Source organism: Cynocephalus volans, chromosome 9 (genome assembly GCF_027409185.1).
Source record: "Cynocephalus volans isolate mCynVol1 chromosome 9, mCynVol1.pri, whole genome shotgun sequence".
Lineage (NCBI taxonomy): Eukaryota > Metazoa > Chordata > Mammalia > Dermoptera > Cynocephalidae > Cynocephalus > Cynocephalus volans.
The window spans coordinates 98,109,390-98,134,589 of record NC_084468.1 but is presented as its reverse complement, the minus strand read 5'-3'; the positions used below and the strand labels follow the sequence as shown (position 1 = coordinate 98,134,589).

The following is a 25,200-nucleotide window of genomic DNA, read 5'->3' as shown; positions in this document are numbered from 1 at the left end:
GCTGTCTTATCTAATATAGAAGGCAGTGAAGTATAGTGTTCAAGCTTTGGAGCCAGCAGTTTTGGACTGGAATTTAGGTTCTGTCACTTATAGGTTGTGTAATATAGCCAAATTTCTCCACCTGTCTAAGCCTCTGATTTCTCATCCATAAAATAGGGTACCTACTGCTTGTTTACAATAGTGTTATAGTAAAAATTATGTGCAGTAACATCCCTAAACTGTATAGTAGAGTGGCTGCTTCACAGCAGAGACTGAATAATAGATTCTACTATGTTTTACATACAAAGAAAAAGTGACTCAGTAATTCTGCTGTGGAGGGGCTTAACATCAACTTGCCCCTTTGATTCTGCTACACCTCCCTGCTGGGGCAGGCCAACCATCTGCTGCTATAACCACTGCATTAGTGAGCCACTACTACTGATAGAAAAGCATTCTCTCCTTGAATTGTGTAGGGTGAAAACAAACAAACAAAAACAAACTTAGAAGATTAGGACTTTAACCTTACACAAACTTCTCCCTAATTACTCGCCTCTGCCCCACCGCAATTCTTTCCTTCTTCACTAGCATCAACAATATTGACACGTAAGGAGTCCATACTAAATTTGGGTCTAGATCCTTCCCCCTTAATTAAAAACAAAAACAAAAACAAAAAACTCCTTTCTGCTCTTCTGAAAGTACTTTTAATCCAGTCAAATTCATGACTCTACTTACCTCTATAGTTAAGTGCTCACCTCTTGAGCATGTTCTAAAATACTTAGATCTGGAAAGAAAAACAAAATCACAATAAAAAATCACAATTCAAACATTTATGCAAGAGCAACTTTAAATTCTCTAACATATAGTACCTTATACAGTTGTCCCTCGGTATTCTTGGGGGATTGTTCAAATATGAACAATCTGCGGATGCTCAAGTCCCTTATATAAAATAGTGTAGTGCTTGCACGTAACCTACACACATCTTCCCATATATTTTAAATCACCTCTGGATTACTTATAATACCTAACACAATGTAAGTGCTATATAAATGGTTGTTATACTGTTTTTCTTAATTTTTATTATTTATTATTGCTTTTTTTCCCCCCAAATATTTTCAATTCATGTTGGTTGAAGCCATGGATGTGGAATCCACAGATATGCAGGGCTGACAGAATTTATAAAAACAACCAAATTTACCTAAGAATATAAATATTCCAGATTTTCAAACTGTTGTAAGTTTGTGTTTAGTCAACCAATATTTCTTTTTACTGGTGCTCACCTTTACAAAATATGTAATAATAAATTAATTTACTATCTTTACTGCATAGAAGAATTCAATACAATTACATTTTGAAACTTGTTTCATGTTTACTGTATCAAGAAAAATACCTTGTTAAAAGTACTTACGTTAAATAATACATAAAAAGAATATGTTCCCAATTTTGTTAAACATAAACTATCAAAAATCTAAAAGAATATATGTCAATATGCTAAGAGTAGTTATTTCTGGATGGTGAGATCATATATTTTTTACATAAGCCTTTTTATTCTCTTTCTACACCCTCACAAATAAAAGAAAGAGGAAAAGCAATGCATATACATGTCAACCAAACAATACATTACATTAATTTTTCCAGCGAGGGCCAAATAGTTAATCATTCTCTTCTGCTCCTACTAGACAAAATTACATATAGTCCAATAAGTGTCTTCTCTATTATATCTGCTCCAAAGATATGTCTGCATTCTACTACAGTATCAAAGTTGCTATAGGACAGAGCAACACAAATTCTTTACTTCTGGAAGTGCTAGGAGATTACAAGACTTTTTACCCATAATATGGTTCCTGTTATAACTGCCAAAACAGAGGGAGGAGAGGACTCCCTAACCCACCCCACCCCCTATGCAATGGGAATCCAAATTCATATTTACACTTCCTAATATGTCAGGATTCTTAGACAGAAAACATCCCTTTAAGAAAATGGGGAGAATCTGAGGGTTAGGACAAGTCAGAATGCTTTGTATTATGTGTATATATGTGTGTATGGAAGGGGCTGACAGGTTTAGTGAAAAAGAATGCCATATTATCAAGACTGAAGAATAAAGATAGCAATGAAATCATAGGTGCTACTTTTCCTGCCACAATCAGATAAAGACTATATCTTCTGATAGATGCAAAGCAATTTTACTGCCATTAAGATATCATTGGTTAAAGGATTTGGTATTGCCATGCCATAGATCTCATGAAACATGTCCAATATAAACACAGTATCCTTAATCCTCTAGCCATCTAGTACCTCCACTCTCCTCCCTTCCTCATTTTTCAAACAAGAAGAGAAATGATTTCAACCTTCCAGGAGCTCTGTGTTCTGTCATTAGGATTCCTGCTTACAGTACTATATGTTTCTCTCCTTGCAACCATCACTCTTTTCCCTGAATGAAGAAATTTGTCTCTGATTTCCTCTTCCAGGCTTACCGAGTGGTAATAATGAAATAATGAAATAAAGTTCAGTAATCCTAAGTATCTCAATATAAGCCATAAGTATGACTTCACTGCTGAAGCAAAGCCTAAAGCTAAGTAGAACACTGTCCAAAGCAAGGGAAGTAATTATTGCACTATTCTTAAATCAGACGACAGAATACTGTGTTCTGTTTCAATTATACATAGATATTATAAGCTAACTTTAGAAGCTAAATGTGTCTGTTGTAAATGTCTCCCTTTTCTGTCTCCTCTATCCATATCCAGCTACAGTGAGGACAATCACGTTCTTGTGTAACTCTGATTCCCTGATTATCTGACCAAGCTAGACCACAGTCATCCCCCAGACCTCACTTAATTGGTTCAGGGTTATACAGAAACTGAGCAGACAACATCCGCCTGAGAGCTATAGGGAGCTGCTGGGGATTATGCTTCCTGACAATCTGCAAGGAGGGGAATGAAGCCCACTGTAAGAGTAATCTGACAGCATTGAAGTCATCTATAAAGACCAGTTGCATCCCTGCTGCTCATGGTTTGGTTATTACTTTATAAACCTAATATCTCTATAATAAATTCTATCTTTTGTCTAAGATAGTTTAATGTGTCCCCACAAAGCCCTGACTAATAAGTGATGTGTCTAAGTGATATAATGACAAATAAGCAAATAAGTAATTTGTCTAAGTGATATGACAAATAAGCAAATTAAGTAATAGCAATAAACAAAGTGGAAGGTAAACAAAAAAGCAAATAATTTGGAGGGGAAAAAATCAAACTCCTTTTAAAATGAATTAGATTGAGACTTTAATCACAAAGGGTATATATTGATTCCTATCATCAATACTAAGATTACATTGATAGATTAAAGTAAATACTCAGTTTGGCAAATTCAAGGGCAACATTTTTATCAGAGGAGCTTTATCCTGGGATTTATCTGAAAATAAGAAATATTGTGATACATATTAATTTTTAATGAATTATGGATGTCTTTACTTTTTTACTTATTCAAACATTGTTGTTGCCTAATTAGAACCCCCAGACATGTGCAATAAGCATTAAATTCAATCACTGATATTTTGCCAACTTTTGGCAATATAAAAACTGTAACTTTTTCATGATATCTTTCTATATTTTCTATTTTCCTATGTGATACATATTTTTAAATAATTAGAATACCAACTGTTTGAAAGTACCATTTCAGATTTCAGAGAGCTCTCTATTACTTAAGTCAACAAAATAAATTAAAACTAAAATCTTTCCAAATTATTGGATGCATATAAGCCTAACAAATTTGAAATGTAAGTTTTTCAGTACTTCCTGTAATAAGCTACCCTGCTATTTTATATTTTCTACCTTGCAGTTTTGTTTTAGAATGAGGAGTGAGGCTCTTGGCAATCCTTCACTACTTACTCCTAGGTCAAGATGAGAATATAAGTGAAGGGTAAGCAGAACAACTGGGGAGAGGTAAGGAGACACTTAACTATTAAACACAGCTTCAGGTTTTTTTACATTTATTTCACAAATATTTACTGAGTGCCTACAAATTTCCTGGCACTGTTCTAGGTGCTGGCAATACAACTGTCAAAGAATAAACAGACAACAGCCTTGCCACCTTGGAGCTAACACTCTTGGGAATGAATGACAATAAACACACAGATAAATGCAGCAGGTGGTAGGAACTGCCATGAAAGAAAAAACTTCAGAGTAAGCAAGGACAGTGACTGGAGGAGGGAGGTTATTTTATGTATGGTGGTCAGGGCAGACCTTCTGTTAAAGCAAAATCAGAACAAAGACCCCAAGGAAATGAGGAAGCCAGCCAGACAGAATCTATTTAGAAAGAATTCTAAACAGAGGAAAAGCAAACACAAGGGCTGAGGTAAAACTGTATTTGGCACATTCTAAGAAAGTGAGGGTGCCAGGATGGTTGGAATAGAGAAGAAAGGAAGATGAGGCCTGAGAGATGGCCAGGGTCAGATCACAGGCCTTTGTGGGCCATGGGAAGGGTTTTTGATTTTATTCTCAATTAGATAAGAATTCACACAAGCAAATTTGTCTTTGGCATTCACTTTTTTTTTTTTTTTTACTTTTATCACAAAAATTTTCAAATGTGCACAAAAGTAGAAAGGAGTATTATAAACCTCCTTGTACCCATCACCCAGCTTAAAAAGTTACCAATTCTCAGATCTTGCTTCACTTATACTACATACCCGCTTTGGTTTATTTTATTTTGGTAAAATATCTTACAGCAAATCCCAGACATGTTGAGATAATTTGCCCTTACCTCAAATTATATCTCTAATTATTAAGAACATTAAAAAAAACCTTAAACCCATATTATTATCACACCTAAAAAAATTGGAAATAACTCCTTAATATCATCTAATATCCAGTCCAGTACATATTCCAATTTCCCAAATTATCTTTTTACAGATGATTTGTTCAAATCAGTTAAACATTTGCTTGTTAGGCCTCTTAAGCCTCTTTTAGTCTATAACAGCCCTCTTCCCTGCACCACTGCCTTTTTTATGCTGTTGATTTGTTGGCGAAATTGGCATTTGCCCTGTAGAATTTCTCACTTTCTGGATTTGGCTGATTTTTTCCTCTTGGTGCTGTTTAACTTTTTCATCTATCCTCTGTATTTCCTGTAAACTGGTAATTTGATTTAAAAGCTTGATAATATCAAGTTCAAGTTTTATAGGCAAGAATCCTTCATATATGTGGTATTTGTGAAACAGTAAGGTTAGGCCTGTGAACCAAACTGACTCCATTTTCCCTGCAGAGGACACTGTTATTTTTCCATTCCTCAGTCATGAGACCCCCCCAGGGCAAATGATTACCCCATGGGCTACCCTAACAAAATAGACTGAGATAAGAAACAGATATTTACTGAGTTGCAAAACCCCTCCCCAAGGCTTGTTTACTATAATTGTAAAAGTTACATATTAACCTTAAGACCCCTTTAGGAATTCCCACTTGTGCACAAAGCATCACAGTGACTGCTACAATGACCCTCCTGGGGTGACAATGATGAACACCATTGCCATTTTGGACCCACTGAGCATGCGCCCATGACACAACCAGGAACAACAGAATGGACCTCCTCCAGTGACACTGGCCTATACCCCTTAACTCCTTTCCCTATAAAAGACTCTGAACAGCTCCCCTCAGGGGGCTAGCTTTACTGTTGCTACCCCCTTATGCATAAGTCTTATCTCCTCTTTTAATAAAGCGTTGCTTGCTTTACTGTTGGGTACACTGTTCATTTCTATGACCTTGGAATCCGAGAGGCTAATTTAATCACTGGCAAAAATTGGGAAGCTTTCGGCGCCAGAGAAGACTCTAGCTGCAAGAGGCAAGTGGCCACTGGGACTATTTTGCTCCCATGTCTCTGCTGCTCCCATGTTTTTCCTGGAGTCCCTGGCCTAAATTCTGACAAGGCAATGTTTTATTCTGTTTACCTTTCTCTGATTTTCTGAGCCCTCTCCTGCTGTTTGGTTGGATTGTATCCACTACTACATAGGTGCACCCTGGAGGGCTCCTGGCTATCATTTGTTTCCGATTTTCTGAGCCTTTTTCTGTTCTGTATAGGTGCACCCTGGAGGGCTCCTGGCTATGCTTTGTTTCTCTGATTTAAATCTAGTCGATACTTTTTTTCTTTATGCTGAAAACAGTGGGGAGAACTGCTTTTATCAATTATTGTTAATAGAAAAAGTAGGCCCCGCCGATTGGGACTAGGATAAACTGGACCCCACTGCTCCTCTTTTCTCTTTGTTTGCTTGGTTAGACATTTAGTTGAGTACCGGTAATCTGAATAAACCTTCCAATCCTTGCACCAACTTTTGGGCTTTCAGGTCATTTGTTTAATGCGAGAGGGCAAGCCGAGCCTGGCCTGTCGGTAACACTTGCTATTGAATCGAATCATGAGAAACTTAATTTTTATCTTCCCCAGTCATATTGTTGCTAAGATTGATCTGTAGGTTCAGGTATTGGCGGTCTAATCCATCCATCATAAAGTTTCACATCAACCTTTTAGCAAATGATTTTAGCACCCATTGATAATCACTCTCAACTCCATTATTTCATTTGAGGATACAAAAATCATGATTTTCTAATTCTATCATTCCTTAAGAACTTATTAGCTCTATAAGAACTGCATTGGAGGATCCTGAACAGACGATCTGACATATGTTTTAAGAGTTCAATTGGAAAGCTATTGTAAGAGAAAGGATCACAGTGGCTTAGATCACAGGGAAAACAGTGGAAATAATGAGAAGTAGTTCTGAAGGCAGGGCTGACAATTTGCTAATATATTAGATGAAGGGGTGTGTAAAAAGGAAGAACCAAGGATGTCTCCTACGTTTTTGGCCCAAACAACTAGAAGAATAAGATTGCTATTTACAGAGAAGAGGAAGGCTGGGAAAGGAACAGGTTTGTGTTTTTAAATGCTTTGAGCTTAACATTCATACAAAGTCAGAGTCTGGATGACAGTCCTCTATTCAAATTCCAAATCTACAACATTAACATTAGTATCGGTCCAAAACCCTCCTAAGAGTACTTTCTATAATAAACCCTGGGGCTACTTCTCAATCCCAGATCAGTAAAAGCACTTTTCTTCCTTGCTTCAAACCCAGGACATATATCTTGCTTTCTTTTCTTATCCCCAGGAACTTTAGCTGTAGACAAAAAAGCAGTGTCAGCAATTTCTCCCCTCCCGTACATATACTTCATGTTACTACCAATACATACATATGCCTATTGTTTTTAAGGATTTTACTTCTAATCACTATGGAGAAATGGAAATACAGCCTATTTCTGGGAGACAGAGGGAGAGTGAGTTATCTCTCAGTAAGTTGGAAATATAGAAAACAAAACACAATGGATCAGTCACCTCGACATGCTAAGACATCTTACAGAAACATAATGCCTCCGAGATTTTAAGACTAAAAGAAATAGAAGGAAGTCAATATCTAAAAAAAAAGATTGTGTTAGGTAGAAGAAACACAAGAACAGAAAACAGAAGCCACTGTTGGTAGGATTCATCCAAACTGTCTGTAGAAGAGCCCCCTGGTTCCAGCACCTGAGCTGTCCGGTCCCACTGGCAGATAGTGCTCCAGGCGATGGGTTATTTAAATTGCATAATTAACTTTTTTTGTTCTGAATCTGTACTCCCCAAGCATCTCCCACCCCATTATTCTTTACTCACAGTAAAAGAATGTCCTTACCTAAAGATACAAGTACTATGCTATTCCTTGACAGTTATATTTCTTATTTTAAATTACTAAATTTACCTTTTGGTTTTCTATATCTGACACAATAAGGCTGAAGGCAAGAGCCTGGGACATGGTGAGATCATCAATGAGGTTGCCCAAAAAAACATCATTATGTATTAATGGGGCAGCAAAACTAGCCACAGGAAAAAAAATCACAGGACTCATTCTGGTCTCCCAAGTCCTGTGTAGTAATATTTTATTATAGTATATACATGCTGGTTGAGAATATTTTCTTCAAGAATAAAGTGTTAGTTGTGTATAAGGCTGCACCATTGAAAAAGAGCAAAGAAAAAAAAAAAAAGAAAAGTAAGTTGAATCTTAGAAGACAGAAAACAAAATGACAGAAAAAGAATCTTAGAAGACAGAAAACAAAATGACAGAAAAACAAAAGATAGAAAATATGTATTGCAAAAGCCTGACTCTTGATTACTGTTAGAGAAATATTTTGCTTTTTTCAATTTCAAATATAAATATATATATATATTATTTACTTGAAGTTTCCAAATACATATGCTATAAATGCCAAAACATAACAAGCTATTAATATAATGGAGAGCAAAAAAAGACTTACGCTTACTGAGTACCTACAATGGGCCATGAACTGAGCTTAGTTTTTATGTATTTTATATACATTTCCTTTCCATAATAATCCTATGAAGTACTATTATCCCATTGGATAGATCTGCACTGTTCAATATGATAGCCACTAGCCACATGTGGCTATGAAGCACTTGAAATGTGGCTAGGCTTATTTTTAAAGGCTATTAAGTGTCAAAAACATAGATTTTGAAGACTTAGTATAAAAAAAATTAAATATCTAGCTCTAATAACTAAGTTACTTTCAACATATATCCATGGTCAAACATAGATAAATATCTTTTAGATCTTCCTCTATTCCTTCTCCATGTTCAATCAATCACAGTTCTATAGCTAAAAACATTACTATGCATGTTACAATACCATGTGTGCAGCCTGGAATCTAAAAGTGTGCCAATTTTATTTGTAACACTGTTTACAGTATATGCTTTTAGTACACTAGTAAGGAAAAATAAGTTTGTATTATAAAACATTTACTATTTTATTATTCATAAAATGGCTATTATTCATAAAAAGTTTTTCACTAAATACTAGGGGTAAATAAAAGCTCTTGTAATACTTTCCATCATAACTGCTTAATCTAAAAATATAAGAGAATAGCTATCCTACTTTTTTAGACCTACTGTTAGCATATAAGTCGACAAAGTACATATTGTACAAAGCTCCATAAATTTACTAAAAAAAATACAGAGTAAATCGGTACAGAACAATTTAAGATTTTTCTATTATGCAAACATAATTGCTTAAAAATAAAAATAGGAAGCTAAAAACCAGTATTCTCTGCTTTCATATTTGTAACTTTGACTAAGGCTATTGAATCACAAATTAATTTCATTTATAGTGGAACAAAACTACTCATGAGAGAACTCCCAAGTTCATACAGACCAGAGATTCTTGGAGGTGTGAATGTTAGAGTGATCATAGAAAATAACATGAGAAAATGGCAACAGTAAACCTAGGGAGAATTCAACCCCCACCACGGGCAAAAATCAATTTAACAGTGAGTTATTATTACTGACAGGAGACTGATATACACCTTTGGTGGTTGAGGTAGGGAAAGGAAAAAAAAAAAAGGTTATGAGTCCCTGAACAAGACACAATACATAAAAATACCTCCAATAATAGATACTTAGTCCTAACAACTCTGTTTTAGTAAAACAGTTATTCTCATACTTAGGCATGAAATAATCACCTTGTTAAAAGTAAAGACTACTGAGCTTCGCCCTCAGGTTGACTCACAGAACCTGGGTATATAATCTATTTTGCTCACCAATTATTTTCTATCCTTGTGCCAATACAACAGGGTTTTAATTATTAGAGCTTGTTATCTGACAGGACAAGTTACATTTTCCAAAAGTGTGGGCCATTGTTGGTCCTTTGTTCTTCATAAAATTTGTTGGAATCAGCTTGTCAAGTTCCAGAAAAATCCTGTGTATTAGTCCATTTTGTGTTGCTTATAACAAAACACTTGGAACTGGGTGATTCATAAAGAAAATGAAATTTATTGCTTACAGTTTCTGAGGCTGAGAAGTCCAAAGTCCATCTGGTGGTGGCAACAGGGGTCTCACATTGCAAGATGGTGGGAGCAGAGAGAGGAGAAAGACAGACTCTCCTCTTCTTTTAAAGCCTGCAGGACCATGCCCCTGACCACCACTTTTAATCCATTCACACTACTGCATGGTCCTACAATCCAATCACCTCTTTAAGGCTCCACCTTTCAATTATCATAATAGGATTTCCTACTCTCTTAACAGTCACAGTGGGGGTTAAGTTTCTTTTTTTTTTTTTTTTTTTTGTCTTTTTCGTGACCGGCACTCAGCCAGTGAGTGCACCGGCCATTCTTATATAGGATCCGAACCCGCGGCGGGTGCATCACCGCGCTCCCAGCGCTGCACTCTCCCGAGTGCGCCACGGGCTCGGCCCCGAAGTTTCTAATACATAAAACTTGGGAGACAATTCAAGCTTCAATCATTTTGGGGGGACATAATTCAATCCAATACATCCTGTTAGGATTTTAATTGGAATTGCACTGAATTTCTAATAATAAGTAAATCTTAAGCACAGCAACTCTTTATATCCACAGATATGGTATTGCCCTCTATTTATTTTTTAAATTTAAACATAGTTGATTATACATATTTATGGGGTACAGAGTTGAATATCAATATCTGTGTACAATGTGTGATCAAATCAGGATAATTAGCTTGTTCATCATTACAAAACGTAATTTAGTTTTTTTAAAAAAAAGTGTTCTAGTCTTATGCAGCTATTATTGATCTATTTCTATTTTCTTATATTTTTCATTGCTATCAAAGAAAGTAATTTAAAAATATTCACTATTTTTCATTGCTGGTTTGTAGGAATACAATAAAGTTTTAATACAAATATTAGAAAACATTTCATATTAACAGGTTAAAAAAAATCTGACAATACCAAGTGTTAGAAACTGGAACAATAAAAACCCAATGGTGGTAAACATATAAACTGTTATAATTGCTTTGGAAAAGGGTGACATTTTCAAGTAAACCTGAGGATGTGCATAAGCTATGACCCTGCAATTCCACTCGTAGGTATACATACCTAAGGAATCTACTGCATGTGTGTACAAAGAGACATTTATCAGAATACTAACTAATCTGCAACAGTAAAAAAACCTGTAAATAATCTAAATGTCCAACAATAAGAGAATGAATAAATAATTTATGACCTATTCATATACCGAAACACTACACCTGAATAGAAATGAATGAATGAACTAGAGCTACATGAATAAAATGAAAATTTTGAATGCACATCCCAGTTAAGAATCACTACCCTAGATCCAAGACAAACCTATAGAGCAAATATAATCAATGTTTAAATGTATTTAAAGCGACTATAGTGACTAAAGAATGAGAATATCATTCTTTCCTTCATCTTAGAGGAGTAAACCTGGGTCCACATAAGGAGATGTCCACATAAAGTCCTCCAAGTGTGAATAACCATGTGAGTCCTAGAGAGCTTAGTGAAGATAAATACACAGAGTGAGTGAATGCATGATTAATGTATGCAATCAAATTTGAGGCTAAGCAAGAAATGACGATAGCATGAAGTAGGGTGGAGTCAGTCAGAGAAGTGGATGGATTAAAGAAACATTTAGAAGATAAAGATCATCTGGTTTTGGGGATACACTGGAAAATAATAATTGATGGGGAGAAGCGTCAGAATCCCAATAGGGACATGATAAGAAAGAAACAGGAGTCAAGAGTGGAAATACAAGAGAAAAATAAATGTGGCAAATCCAGACATGACTTAAATGCCAGGGGCGAAAGGATAAGGGACAAAGTGATGTGATAAACTGGAAGAATCCTCTAGTCATACAGGAGTATCACATAAAGCTGAGATGCGAAGAAAAGCTTAAGGTCATAATGTATGTCCATTTAACTTTCATGAATTTAGTCATATTCCCTGGAGGGAATGGGAAGGTGAAGAATAATGTGGGCAACAGTACACCATTCTATGGTGTATTAATTAGGGTGAAAGCTGAGCAACTGAAGCTCCAAAAACAATGATTTAAAGAAAACAGAATTGATTTTTCCCTCTTTCTTCATAGTCTAAATCTCCCCCAAATCATTCATGGACATTCATTTCTATATAATCCTTATGTCCCTGAGAGTTGTCTCTAAATGAAGATAAAGTAGGTTTCTGTATATCAATCCATTCTACTACTGCTGAAGATGTGAAAGTGGACTCAAACATATAAAGGATATGAAAGGGGTAGACGGGCTACAGTTGTTTCCTGGAGCATTAATACTCTCAGTGATGGTGGCGTATAAAGGAATTTGGAAGTTTGAAAGTAGTATAGTGCAAAAGTTGAGATTCTTGCATACATGTTTATTTATCAATGTTATCAAGGTAGATATCAAGACAATCTTTTATTAAGTATAAAATCGGTCTTGTTAAGAATAGACTGAAAATGAAATTTTCATGCTTCTTGTGTTTGCATGGCAGATAAATACTTTTATAACAAAGTGACTTATGTAAAAGGTGATTAAAAAATTCTCACAAACTCTACACTGGTATTGTTCCTTTTCTTCATATTCCTCTGTATAATATATTAAAATAAGAAAGTCTTTCCTTATATCTCCTGTTTGACAGTATAAGTAAATGATGAGCAACCACGGTAAATTGTTCCAAAGTCTATTAAAAATTAAAAGCTTCCCAAGACTTTTTTTCTGAACAAAGACTAGAAAGGTTACCAATCAGATGCCTGACAAAAACTATTACAAAGAAGATGTTTTTCAATTAATATTAGATATTTCGATGGAGGTCTAACCATTCAAATCTCAAGGGATAAAAATTAACATATTTTCCAGGTAGGGATAGCACCAACATAGGTGGTGCAATGATTATGTGTCAGCTTGACTGTGTTACCAGATGCCCCAATATCTGTCTAAACATTATTTCTGGGTGCATCTGTAAGAGTGTTCTGGAATAGATTAGCATTTGAATGAGAGGAGTAAATAAAGCGGATTGCCCTCTCCATTGTAGGTGGACATTGTCCAACCCATTAAGAGCCTGAATAGCAAACAAAAAAAGGCAGAGGAATGTTGAAATCTTTTTGCCTGAGTGCTTGAGCTGAGACAATGGCCTTTTCCCACCCATGGACTGAGATTTACACAACCAGATTTCCTGGGTCTCCAGCTTGCAGACAGTAGACTGTGGGACTTCTCAGCCTCTATAATCATGTGAGCCAATTTTTTACAATAAATCTCATTTTATATCTCTATATAGGTATATCTATAGGTAGACATAGAGATAGGTACTTGTATATAGATATCTCCTATTCATTCTGTTTCTCTGGAGAACCCTGACTAATACAGGTGGTAACAGTAAAGTAATATTTACTGTTCAATAAGCCTCTTTCTAATGAAGACAAATTTAGAAAGAATGGATGTTCAGAAAATTAGATTATATGTAGATTATACCTTCTGAATGGCCCCTACATCTTTCCAACCTCTACATCCTGAATGAGAACAAAGAGTGAGATTATAGATATCCATATGCAGAACTGCTATAATCCTGAGTATATAAATGGACATATGTTGCACATTTGAATGCCATGCAATTCATTATGCTGCCATAAAAGAAAAAAAGACAGAAATTTAGCTGTAGGAAATAGGAAACAGATGGTAGTCATTAAGCAAGAGAATAGCATGATCCAGTATGAGTTTTAGAAAGCATAACTCCAGTGCTGTGAATTGAATATCCCCCCAAAACTCACTGAAGCCTGACCCCATTGTAACAGTGTCAAGAGGGTAAGAAATCTGATTATAGTATCTGAAAGGTGGGGCCTTTAAGAGGTGCTTGGATCATGAGGACTGCTCCCTTGTGAATGAATTAATCCATTCGTGGAGTAATGGGTTAACGGTTTAATGGGTTATCAGGGAGAGGTTATGGTGACTTTATAAGCAGAGCAAGTGAGCATGTGAACTCTTGCTCATGCATGCTCACTGTCTGATATGCTGTGTTGCCACAGAGCTCTGCACAGAATCACTGCCAAGAAGGCCCTAACTGGATGTGTTCCCTGGACATTGGACTTCCCCAGCCTGCAAAACTGTAAGAAATAAATTTCTTTTCTTTATAAATTACCCAGTCTCAGGAATTCTGTTAAAAGCAACAGAAAATGAACTAATACATCCAGTGACAAGAATAGAGGATGGGGTGAAGTGTGAGAGAAGTAACAGGGAGAACAATCTGGAAGCCGCTAACTAGGCGATTTGAAAGGCAATGTTTAGAGCAGAAGTCACATAGGAAGGAAAAGGTTCAGTATGTATAAGGAGACTGAATAAAATACATAGATTGAATTGAATACACCCAACTGACATCCTTCAATCAGGCAACTGAAAAGAGGTGCCTGCAGATGAAATTTGGAAGTGGTGTGGTTGAAATTACAGAAAAGGATAAGATTTCTTCAGAGGTAGGTAGTATATGTGTGAAGGAAATTAAATAGAGTAAGAATAGCCAGGAAAGGAACAGGAAAATAAGAATATAAAATTGGTGCTGCAGAGGTGAAGTGAATACTTGTTAAAAAAAAAAAAAAAAAAGAATAGCTTACAACACAGAATAAAGAGTCAAGCTGCTGAGATATATTCATAAGATATTCTGGTGACAAAGTACAAGATAATGCACTGAGAGATAACAACCAATTGTTTATCCACAGATTAAGAACCATGAGCTATTAGTAGTTAAGGGTAAGGGCTCTGAATTCAGAGGGACCTAAGCTGCCATCCCAGCTCTGCTATCCTGGGCCAGTTAAACATTCTAAGCTTCAGTTTTCAACCTATAAAGTATGTAATAGAGCTTACCTTCCTCATAGGATTGTGGTGATGAATAAATGAGATAACATAGAGTACCTGAAACAGTGTCTGGCACATAGGAAGTAACTGAATGTTGGCAGCTATTATTAAAATCATTTCTACTAGGAAAGAAAAGGCAAATCTTTGTAAACTATTGGCAGAAGGCAACTGCTGCTGGAGCCAAAAAGACCAATAAATGTTAAATATTGAGAAGGATACAAAACTTGATAGCTTTATATAAAACTATAGTACAACTTAAGTGGAACCACTGTGTAGAATTATACAGTAATATAAAGATGAGAATCAAAAAACAACAAAACAAAACATACTTGGGTCTTCAGTCTGAGAAAGAAAAAACTAAGGGATACAATAAAAGTCTATACATATTTCTAGTACTGCCCAGAGGAACAGGGGAACTGACCAGCAGACGGAGCCCTCTAGAACGTGTCGGGAGGCAAAACTCCATAAGAAGGATGACTCACTAGAATGTCTAAATTTTATTCCTTAAAGATATTTAATTCCCCTGCTTTAATCATCAAATAACTTTATTCATAGTAAGGTTTCCAACATACCCAAAACTGATATTGATATTTTGACTAACTGACAGATATTCTAGTATATACTAGAGTTCTCTAGTATTTAATAAATTTTTAAAAAATGGTAATTCTGGTTTTGAGATTGGAAAGTGTAAAATGAGTGATCTGCTTTTGAGATACTCGTGGGAAATCCACAAGGTTAACAAACCTGGCCTTAAGCACCCTTGTGAAGTCCAGCTTAAATCAGCCCAAGAAAGTCCCAGGATGCCCTATGCTTCTACCTGTGGTTACTACAGTGACATACAAAACCAAGTTTTTGTGATTACTTCTAAACTTTTTGACCCTTAGAAGAACTACTAGTTGACTATCCAGGCCTATGCCTGAAAGAAAATCAAAACTACCAGGTGATTTAAAAAAAAAACCCAGCAACTAAATGAGAGGCAAAGTTTAACCTTATTGTGTAAATAACTATATCCACCCATCTACACATGCTTACTGAAAGCTCCTAAAACAAAATCCAAACTGATGTTAAACAGTAAGTTAATCAGAAGATTCAAGTAAGGGAACTGTTAAAATTTGTGTTTATGGATTAAAAGAAATAGGATCGATATCACCATTATATGGTTTTAGATGACAGTGTCCACAATCCACCAACTCTCATTGCCTAAACAGGACTTATGCAAGGAGTTTTGCCCAAAGAGAGTACAGATCCAACTTTAATGTTTTTAGGGCATACCTACAATTAACACCCCCTCTGATTCACTGATTTCCTCTTGCCACTCTGTATGATGTCAAGTTCACGTGCTCAGGGAGTAGAATCTACAATTTTAATGCTATACTCTGAAGAAAATCATAATCAGTTTGTAAAATCACCATGAAAAAACAAAAATCCCGCAGACAACAATAACGTAGCCCAAAAGTTAAACATACATAATGTTTTGCTTATACATTTAGAAGATAAGACCCCTTTCTTTTGAGTTAAAATTTAATACCCTACAAGGCAACTACAAATAATAATGAAGCCAAATATTGTGGGGCATCTAGTCTTTAGGAAAGCCTGTTTTTGTTTTTTGACCGGTAAGGGGACTGCAACCCTCGGCACGGTGTCGTCCGCACCACACTCAGTGCACCGGCCATCCCTATATAGGATCCGAACCTGCAACCTCGGGGATACCAGTGCCGCACTCTCCCCAGTGAGCCACGGGGCCGGGCCCTAGGAAAGCCTATTTAAGAAGCCTCAATATATAGCTGCATCCACCCCCAAAATTAGAAGTAAATCAGATTCTGGCTGACAAGGCAAGAGAGCTGTCATATCCCCCTGTAATAGCCCATAAATCAGGGAAACCAAAATATTAAGCTCAGCTCAAAATCTACAAGTCTTTACTCTTCCACTCGAGTCCACGTAGTGCAAAACCTTAACTACTTTTTATCAGAGAGGTGACACAATGCCTGATGAATAAATGAGTGAATCCTATTATATTTTATAAGAGTTCCATTACCAAAAGATTCAAATTATAAATTACTTGGTTTCAGTTTATGCTGAGCACCTTATTACCTAATAATGTTGGTTAAATGGGACAGATCCTGAAAATTTAGCAATCTGTTTCATAATGTGCAAAACAGTCTTATTCCTTACACAAAATGTCTGGGGTTCAGCTTTTCAATTCTAGGTTTGAATTCCTGAGAGATATTTAATAACAACTACAAAACCAATTCCAAAGGAATGTGTCCTAATTTTTCAATACCCTATGAAATAAAAAACAAAAACAGAATAATTATGAAATTCTATTATTCCGTGGATGGTGAGGATAGAAAATCTAAGCGTATCCCAGTTTTACTCAAGAGAAGTTCAGAAATACTGCAATTTACCTAGTGCTACAGATTGTGTGAGTAGCAGAGTATAGCATTCCTCTCGAAATTACAAAAAAATTAATATGAAAAAACTACACACTGCCTCTCTTAACAGCACCCACAGGAAACGCAGGAATTCAGTAAGTCTTTGGACCTATCAAAGACTTCATCAGTACATGGAACGTTATTTCACTCCATCATCCAAATGACTTCTACTTAAAATCCATCTGCAGCATCAACTTTGGAGCCAGACCCTCACCTGCTGTCAGGGCTAAAGAGGATCAAATTACAGAGATACTAGCTTTGGCATTAAACCCAAACTCAACATAGGGTGTGTCCAGGTTGCTGTGGAGCCCATCCTACGGCCCATTACCAAGACGGTGCTCCGTGCATCCTCGAGATGATGCCTCCCGTGACTCCTTCCCCACGTGACAGGGCGCCCAGCGGGAGTCTTGCTGAGCTGCAGGAACGACACTCCGCCCCCTCCTCTTGCTCATTCCCGAGGAGGCCCTGAGACCGCCCACCACAACCCCGACCAGGGCCTGTTAAGTGGTAAGGGTTGCGGGATCCCGGCCCCTTCTCAGCCGGTAGGGGACAGTGTCAGCGGTCTTCCCAGCGAGAGGCCGAATAGGAGGAGCCAATGGGGGCCGGCCCCTCCCCCAGCGGGCTTACCCTCCGCCGCCTCCTACACGCTGCAGCCGCCCGGCTCCCTTGCGGAGCAGCCCGAAGCACTGCGTCCAGCAGCAGTTCCCCATCGCATGCCGCCAAGGCACCGCCGCTCCTCCTCTCCTCCCGCTCAAAGCCCAAACCCAGGCCTGGCAGCCGCATCCGCGCGGCACGAGCCGAAGAGGGTTTCGGAGACCAAGGGCGGGCCGGCCGGAGCGCGGCGGCGTGAGGAGCTGGGGCGAGGGGAGGGACGAGGCGCTCGGAACAAAGGCAGCGATTACTCCAGCGGCCGCCAAGCCGCCGCCGCGCGAGGGAGGAGTGCCGGGCTGCGAGATCTGGACTCCCTCGCCCTCCTCATGGCACCTCTCGTCTTAGCCCCCAGCCCAGTACCAGTGACGGCCTCCAGCCACTAAAGGAGGCCAGTCACCGCCAGTGGTGCGCCCAGGCCCCGCCTTCTCGCGCGCCCCGGCCCACGCCTCGCCGCCGACGCCGCCACCCCACCGTCCTCTCCCGGCTCCGATTGGGCGCGCTTACCCGGCGGTCCCGCCTCCTCCGGCGTTCCTTACGTCACTTCCGCTAGCTCTTGGTTCAGCAGCCTCAACCTGGAAGCCAACTTAATTCTTGGGTGTGGACGTTTGTTTTGTTGGCTCTTGACCCGATTAGAAAATTTCGTTCTTTCCTTAAAGTTTCCGGCTTCTTGGTCCCGAGCGTGCTGAATGTTGCATAGTCAAGGCTCAGCGTTCGAACTCTGTACTAAAGCCTCGTGAGCGTCTTACCTAGAGCTGCAGGCTAGAAGTCATCCAGAGTTAAGGGGGATTTCTCTGTGCGGCGTGTGCTTCGTTTTCGTTAATATGGCACCATAAGTGGGAAATAGAGTCGGCGAGGGCGGGGTACGGGCTGATTGAAGTTACTTTGAACTCACCATAAACATCTTTTCCTTCCGATCTCTGGTTTGCGTCTCAGTCTACATACTGTCAACGTTGTAGGAAAATTTATTAATAGTGCACTACCGGCCTAATTTTGTTTTGTTTAAAATCAAATCTTCAAATACTTCCGAGTGGGGCAGTTGACGTCCAGAGGAAATCGGCAAGAGGGCTGGGGTTCTTCAGGGGCCCCAGCCTTGCCAATGCAAGCATGCTCTCCAGCACTGTTGGAGATGGGAAGAGAAAGCTACTCTGACGCTTCCTGATCTGCGGCACCCTACTCACGTGCTACTTTAAAGTTCGGTTTTTGTTAGCGGTTGGTCTTAAAATTGGATAGAAGGCGTGGCTTAGTAAACATCTAATCCAGTGGTTACAATGCTCTTATTGACTAACCAGATACGTCAAGTTTTAGTTTGTTTTATAATTAAACCTGGCGAAATTGTAATTTCGCTGTTATTAATGATAAAGTGTTCTTTGAACTATTCGTCTTCTTGTTTCTTGAAACCTAGACCGACATGGGTTTCAATTTTGGCATAGCTACTTATCTAATCTTGAGTTTATTTGTTTCTTAGTTGTTTTTGTAATCAAGTGCATAGGATATTTGGCCCAATGTTCTGCTCTCAGTGGATGTTGGTGAAATGACTGACTGACTTCCTCAATAGTGATTATTTTCTTTCCTCCTTCCAGCCCCGGAAATCAAGCAAATATATTAATGAAATAGTCTTTAAAATTCAACGATAAATGTTTAATGAAGTTGGTACATCCATCCTATGGAATACTACTCAGAAACAAAAAGAAACACTATTGATGAACATATCTTGAACGAACCTGCAGGAAATTGTGCTGAATGAAAGAGCCAATCTCAAAAGCTTGCATATTGTATAACTCTGTGTACAACGTTATGTAACATTCTAGAAATGACAAAATTGTAGAAATGGAAAACAGAATAATAATTGCTAGGGGTCGAGGAATTGGGCGTGGATCCTCGTGGTGATGGAAATCCTGTCACTTGGCTATATCAATGTCAGTATCCTGGTTGTGATATTGCATTATAGTTGTGCAAGATGTTACCATCAGGGGAAACTAGATTAAGAGTACACGTGGTGATCTATCTTATTTCTTAAAACTGCATGTGATACCACAATTACCTCAAAAAATTTAATTTAAAAAATACAGCTATAGAGTTGTTAGGACACTTTTTCCTATAGGAACTCTTATAAACCTTTATTTAAAAAAAAAACAAAAACTTTTAACGAGATTTTTTAAAAAGTAAATCCAGTCTGTCAATTAAGGATGTGAATGATCCTCAGAATCAATACAAATTATTAAAACATTTTTAAAAAAAGCAAAACAATGCAAATAAAAACAATGAAAAGTGATCTGGTCACTCGTGAGGTTAACAAAGATTTATTTTTAATTTTTTTATTATTAGCATATTCATCCTTACAAATCCTGATATTTCTTTATGCCCTTTGCCTGACCTATCACTTCCCAACCCCCCTTCTTTCCTCCCCCCTGATCTCTAGTATTCTTAGATTTGTTCTCTTTTGAAAGTTCAACATATTGCTGTGGTCTTTTCTTTCTTTTCTTCCTTCCTTCTTCCCTACTTTCCCTCCCTCCCTTCCTTCCTAGCAGCCAGTTATGAGTGAGAACATGCGGTATTTCTGTTTCTTTGGCTTATTTCACTTAACAATTTTCTCCTGACTCATCCATGTTGCTGCAAATGGCAGAATTTCATTCTTTTTATGGCTGAGTAGTGTTCTATTGTGTATATGTACCACATTTTCTTTATCCAGTTATCCATCAATGGACACTTAGGTTGGTTCCATATTTTGGCTATTGTAAATGAAGCTGCAGTGAACATAGGAGTGCAGGTATCCCTTCGACATGAAGATTTCCACTCTTTTGGGTATATACCCAGTAGTGGGATTGGGGATCTTATGGTAGCTCTATCTGTAGTTGTTTGAGAAATCTCCATACTGTTTTCCATAATGGCTATGCTAATTTAGCCACCAACAGTGTAGAATAGTTTCCCTTTCCTTGCATCCTTGCATTTGTTATTCTTGGTCTTTTCAATAATGGCCAGTCTAACAGGGGTTAGATGATCTCAATGTGGTTTTGATTTGCATTTCTCTGATGACTGGTGCTGCTGAGCGTTTTTTCATGTACCTGTTTGGCCATTTGTATGTCTTCCTTTGAAAAATGTTTATTCATCTCCTTTGCCCATTTTTTGATTGGATTATTTTAACAAAGATTTTAAATAAATTGTTTAGTATTTGCAAGGGTATGGTGAAATGGTACTCTCCTAAACTGCCGTGGAGAATGAAACTCATTCTGAAAAGTCATTTGGAAATATTTATCAAGAGTCAGAAACAAACTAAATGCTTGGTAATTGAAGAATGGTTAAATTTGCTAGTATATTCTTATAATATTAGGTAGCCATGAGAAATGTTTTTTGAAAAGCTTAAATAATATGGAAAAGTGCTTGCTCAATAATGTGTGAAAAAAATCAGAATAGAAAATTATATATATGTTCCAAATCATATTTAAAACGAAGTGTACACATTCTTACACAATTCTTTCTTACATGTATTCCTAGGGGGAAGTAAAGGCTGGATGATAAATATCAAAATACTAATAGTGATTATTTCAAGATTGTGAATTTGGGGAGATTTTTTTCTTATGCTTCTCTGTATTTTCTCAATTTTCTGCAGTGACCATTTAATACTTCTCAAATCAGAAAAAACATTTTTTAATCTGGCCCATTGGCAGAAAGTATTAGTTGATAACCAGTTCAATTAGAGTTTGATAACAAATGCAGACATTTAGAAAGTGATGAGAACTTGAATGTAGGTAGACTATAATAAATTGAGAATAGCTACTTAATTATTTTTCTGCAAATACATTAGATAAATCATCAAGTTAATAAAGAGGTTATTAGAATTTTCAATAATATACTTTTTCACTAATTTGACATCAAGAATCTTATCTTCATTGTGATATAGCTTTAACACTTTTTAAACATTCAGTTAAGTGATGATCTGTTATTAATCAGAGTTAGCAGGAAGAAACCCTATAACTGAGAGGTTTGCGAGGCAGATGAGCTCCGTTTTACAGATGAGAAGTACACCTAGAGGAATTAAATGGTTTGCCCAAGGTCATACAGTGAATTAAAGGTGTAATATAAAGAAAACCCATCTCCTGACAGTGAGGCTTGTGCTCCTGCCTTGATACAGTACTTCTTCCCCAACCCTTACATTTGGGCATAGGTATAATGTCAGTAAACACAGTAATCAAGTGTATTCTGATAAGATACAGGCATTTAATTCATCACAACTAGAGAGTTCATTTATATAACAATTGGCCATGTAGAATATTCAACTCACCAGTAAGAGACACACTTAGATTATCTACAGTGATGGTTATCTGTACTTCATGTCAGCTTGCCAGAGAGACCCCACCCCACCTGCCCGCCTTTCACGTAGCAGGATCTCTCTCCTTCTTCCTCAACCCTTTCAAAATTCCTTTCTTTCTAGTATATTATTCTGAAGTCAAAGGGAGTATTTCTCATAGATGCTCTGGAGTCAGTTAGGATGTGATATGTTCCTCCAACTGTCTTCTAGATTATGTGGTTCTAAATTTGAATCTCTTTTGTTTGCTCAGTACTCCTCTATGGGCTATTAATCATTTTTCATCAGTTTGAGATTACTTGCTGTTATATGAGGGTACTTCAAAAAGGTCATGGAAAGATTTGTGTTACCTTTTCACATATTTTTCCACCATCTTTTTGAAATACCCTTGTACTTGTTCTGGGGGGCAGGAGGTCCCTACAAGGGAAATAATTCATTGCTCTTCATTACCTCACTGGTCCAAACATAAACACAGGTTTATCCTTTTGATTCACTGGAGCACAGTTTAGATTACCAAAACTTGTATGGTTACTAGATATGACCACCATAAAATGGAGATAATAAGGATAAAATTTACCTTTGTTGTCAGGATAAATGATTAAGGACCTATTAAGTTCTTAGTAAAATATAGTTATACTATAATTCCTATAATGTACTATATATACTATACTATAATTATCTACTATGCCATAAATGTAAATTTTAGCTGTTATTACTATTATTATTACAGACTGGAGGAGATTTTCATAAAGTTATACTTTTCTTTGTAGGTATACCCTTGGCATTCTGTGAATGCTAGCTTTTTCAAAATTCTACTTCTTAGTATGCCCTAAATAGTACTGTGGAGGCACACTCCACACTACTACTTGAAGTCAGCCTCCAAGAAAATGTGGCCTAGATAGAGGAAAAGGTTTCCCAACTCTCAGGCCTTGCCCGTTCCATGATCTGCCACTTTCCAGGATGATTAAAAATGAGACTATCCACTGACCTAAGGGGAGACCTTGCCCCTACCAATTAGGAGTATCTTGTCCTAGGAACCCAAATAAAATAATTTCATCTTAACACAACAATCCAGTGGCATTATCATTCCTAAAGTTTTATTTATTCAGTCTTAAATAATACCATGTGAAAGACCAATAGTCCAGTCCAGGTTTAAGTTGAACGAGCTTTGCCTAATTCTTTTGTACATACGAGTATTTACCTCCATTATGAGTGAGGATATAGGTGTGCTGTCTAGTCTCAGCTTCTTCGCATGCAATAGTGACTTGAACAAGAGCACATTTCCACAAGAATAACTCTTGGCAGGCATATCACAGCTTATATTCATACTTAAAAAACAAACGTTTTTTTTTCCAAAAAAAAGTCCAAGAGAACCAACCCTTTCTATAATGCAAACAACTTTTTACTTTATCACACAGAGTATTTTGGCTCCTTAAAATCACTGCTCGCAAATGCCTTTATTTCTTATGATTTTTTTTTTTTTACTTTACATTTGCATAGCTAAATAAGTAAATGGAACATTTGAGTGATTTTCCAAGAAAAAGGCACAAAGAAACATGCTTAAAGATACAAAGGGAAATTACTTAACTCTTGGCTTAATCACCAGCAACCCATTTCTTCTTGGTTTGAATGTGTGATGAGCTTCATTAGTTTGGTCAGTATCACTGAGTACAAGACACACAAAGTGATTTGCTTCCTTCTTTGCTCACCCAACATTTACATTTCACAAACAGAGGAATTAATAGAATGGTTATGATTAATACAGAGTGCTTCCACTGGGAGAGTTTGTTCCAGATCTCTCTTGCCTAGTCAGAAACTGCACTAGTAATTTGAACAGGTAAAATTTAACGTAAAGAATCATTAAGTAGGTCAGTGGTGGTTGGTGCTAGAAGGAAACTGTAAGGTCAAACAGATGTAGCTACTACAGGGAGCAGCTATCATCCCTGGGACTAAGGAACAGTGAACAAGGAAGGAATTTAGAAACTTAGAGGAAGGCCCTACATGATAAACATTTAAATTTCTGAGATGATATGTGATGCCTTAGAAACATGCTGCCTGCCACTATGGTAATGAAATGTGACGGAAGATGCCCACCTGTGAACCCACCTGTGTAGGCCAGGGAACACTTGCCACTGAAGCAGGGGCTACAGCTACCATGATAAACACTGCCAGGACTCCTTCCTGGTGATCCACTTGTGACCATATGAACATAACAATAGAAAAAGTTAAGTCACTCTTCCCGCCCTTCTAATGTCCTTGCAGCACCCCCTATTAGATCTTAACATGGAACCAGTGACTAAAACAGAAAAGTAGTAGAGAGTTCACTTCTAGCATCAAAAATCAGGGCAGAGAAAGATGGGTAGTAACTGGCACAGGTTTTAACATCCACCTAGGGACAAGAGACAAAGCCTTGGACCCACACTAGGGGAGGAGTTGAGACTGAGACCACTGAGTAAAGACAGAACACTTGGAGGATTTCACTCAGCCTTAAGGAAATGATTGGGGGTTGCAGGGAAACCACCTACTGTACTGGGAGATAAAAAGAAAGCTTGTTAATATTGATATGATCTTAGTTAGAAAAAACAGGCCTCTCTTCTTCCTAGTCGAGGAGTTGGACTCTACATTTACATCAGAGTCATAAAACCCCAGGCCAAGAAATTAGCATAAAAAGTGCCATGGGATTAATCATATCCTTGAGATTTCTTGGAAAGCAAAACAAAGTCATGAGGGGGGAACCTACTTTTTGCCTAGGTTGCACAGGATTCTCACAGATATAAAACAATATTGAAAGTGAACCTGCAATCATATATTGCAAACAAAATGCCATGACTTAGTATTGGTAGACATTAAGGAATTGCAAAGAAAAATGTCATAAATTTTATAGAATAAATATAGTAAAGCAATCAGATGGACATTATAAAATAAGCATGTTTGCAATAATTAAAAAAGTGTCATAAAAATAAGCAAGAAAATGCAAAAGAACAGGTAATCAAAATAAAGCAGAACTAACAGAAATGAAAGATGAAGACGTTTAAATTAAACAATTAATGGGCAGATTTATGCTTCAGTTAATACGTGATAGGACATTAAAGACACATGGTAACAACAAGAAGAAAAACCCCAATAAAATTAAAACAATATTTTTCTATGAGATCAGCA

General features: G+C 37.4%; 1 protein-coding gene across 1 annotated transcript in view; it reads right to left on the bottom strand.

Moving 5' to 3' along the window:
• The window catches only part of AP1AR (adaptor related protein complex 1 associated regulatory protein), a 33,685-nt gene extending 15,540 nt beyond the window's left edge, over positions 1 to 18,145 (bottom strand). Inside the window, exons 1-2 of the mRNA XM_063108369.1 lie at positions 17,715 to 18,145; positions 712 to 760 (exon numbers count right to left, since the gene is read on the bottom strand). Coding sequence (XP_062964439.1) covers positions 712 to 760; positions 17,715 to 17,797 — 132 coding nt within the window. The 5' untranslated portion in view covers positions 17,798 to 18,145. The remainder of the gene's footprint in view (positions 1 to 711; positions 761 to 17,714) is intronic.
• Positions 18,146 to 25,200: the final 7,055 nt, after the last annotated feature.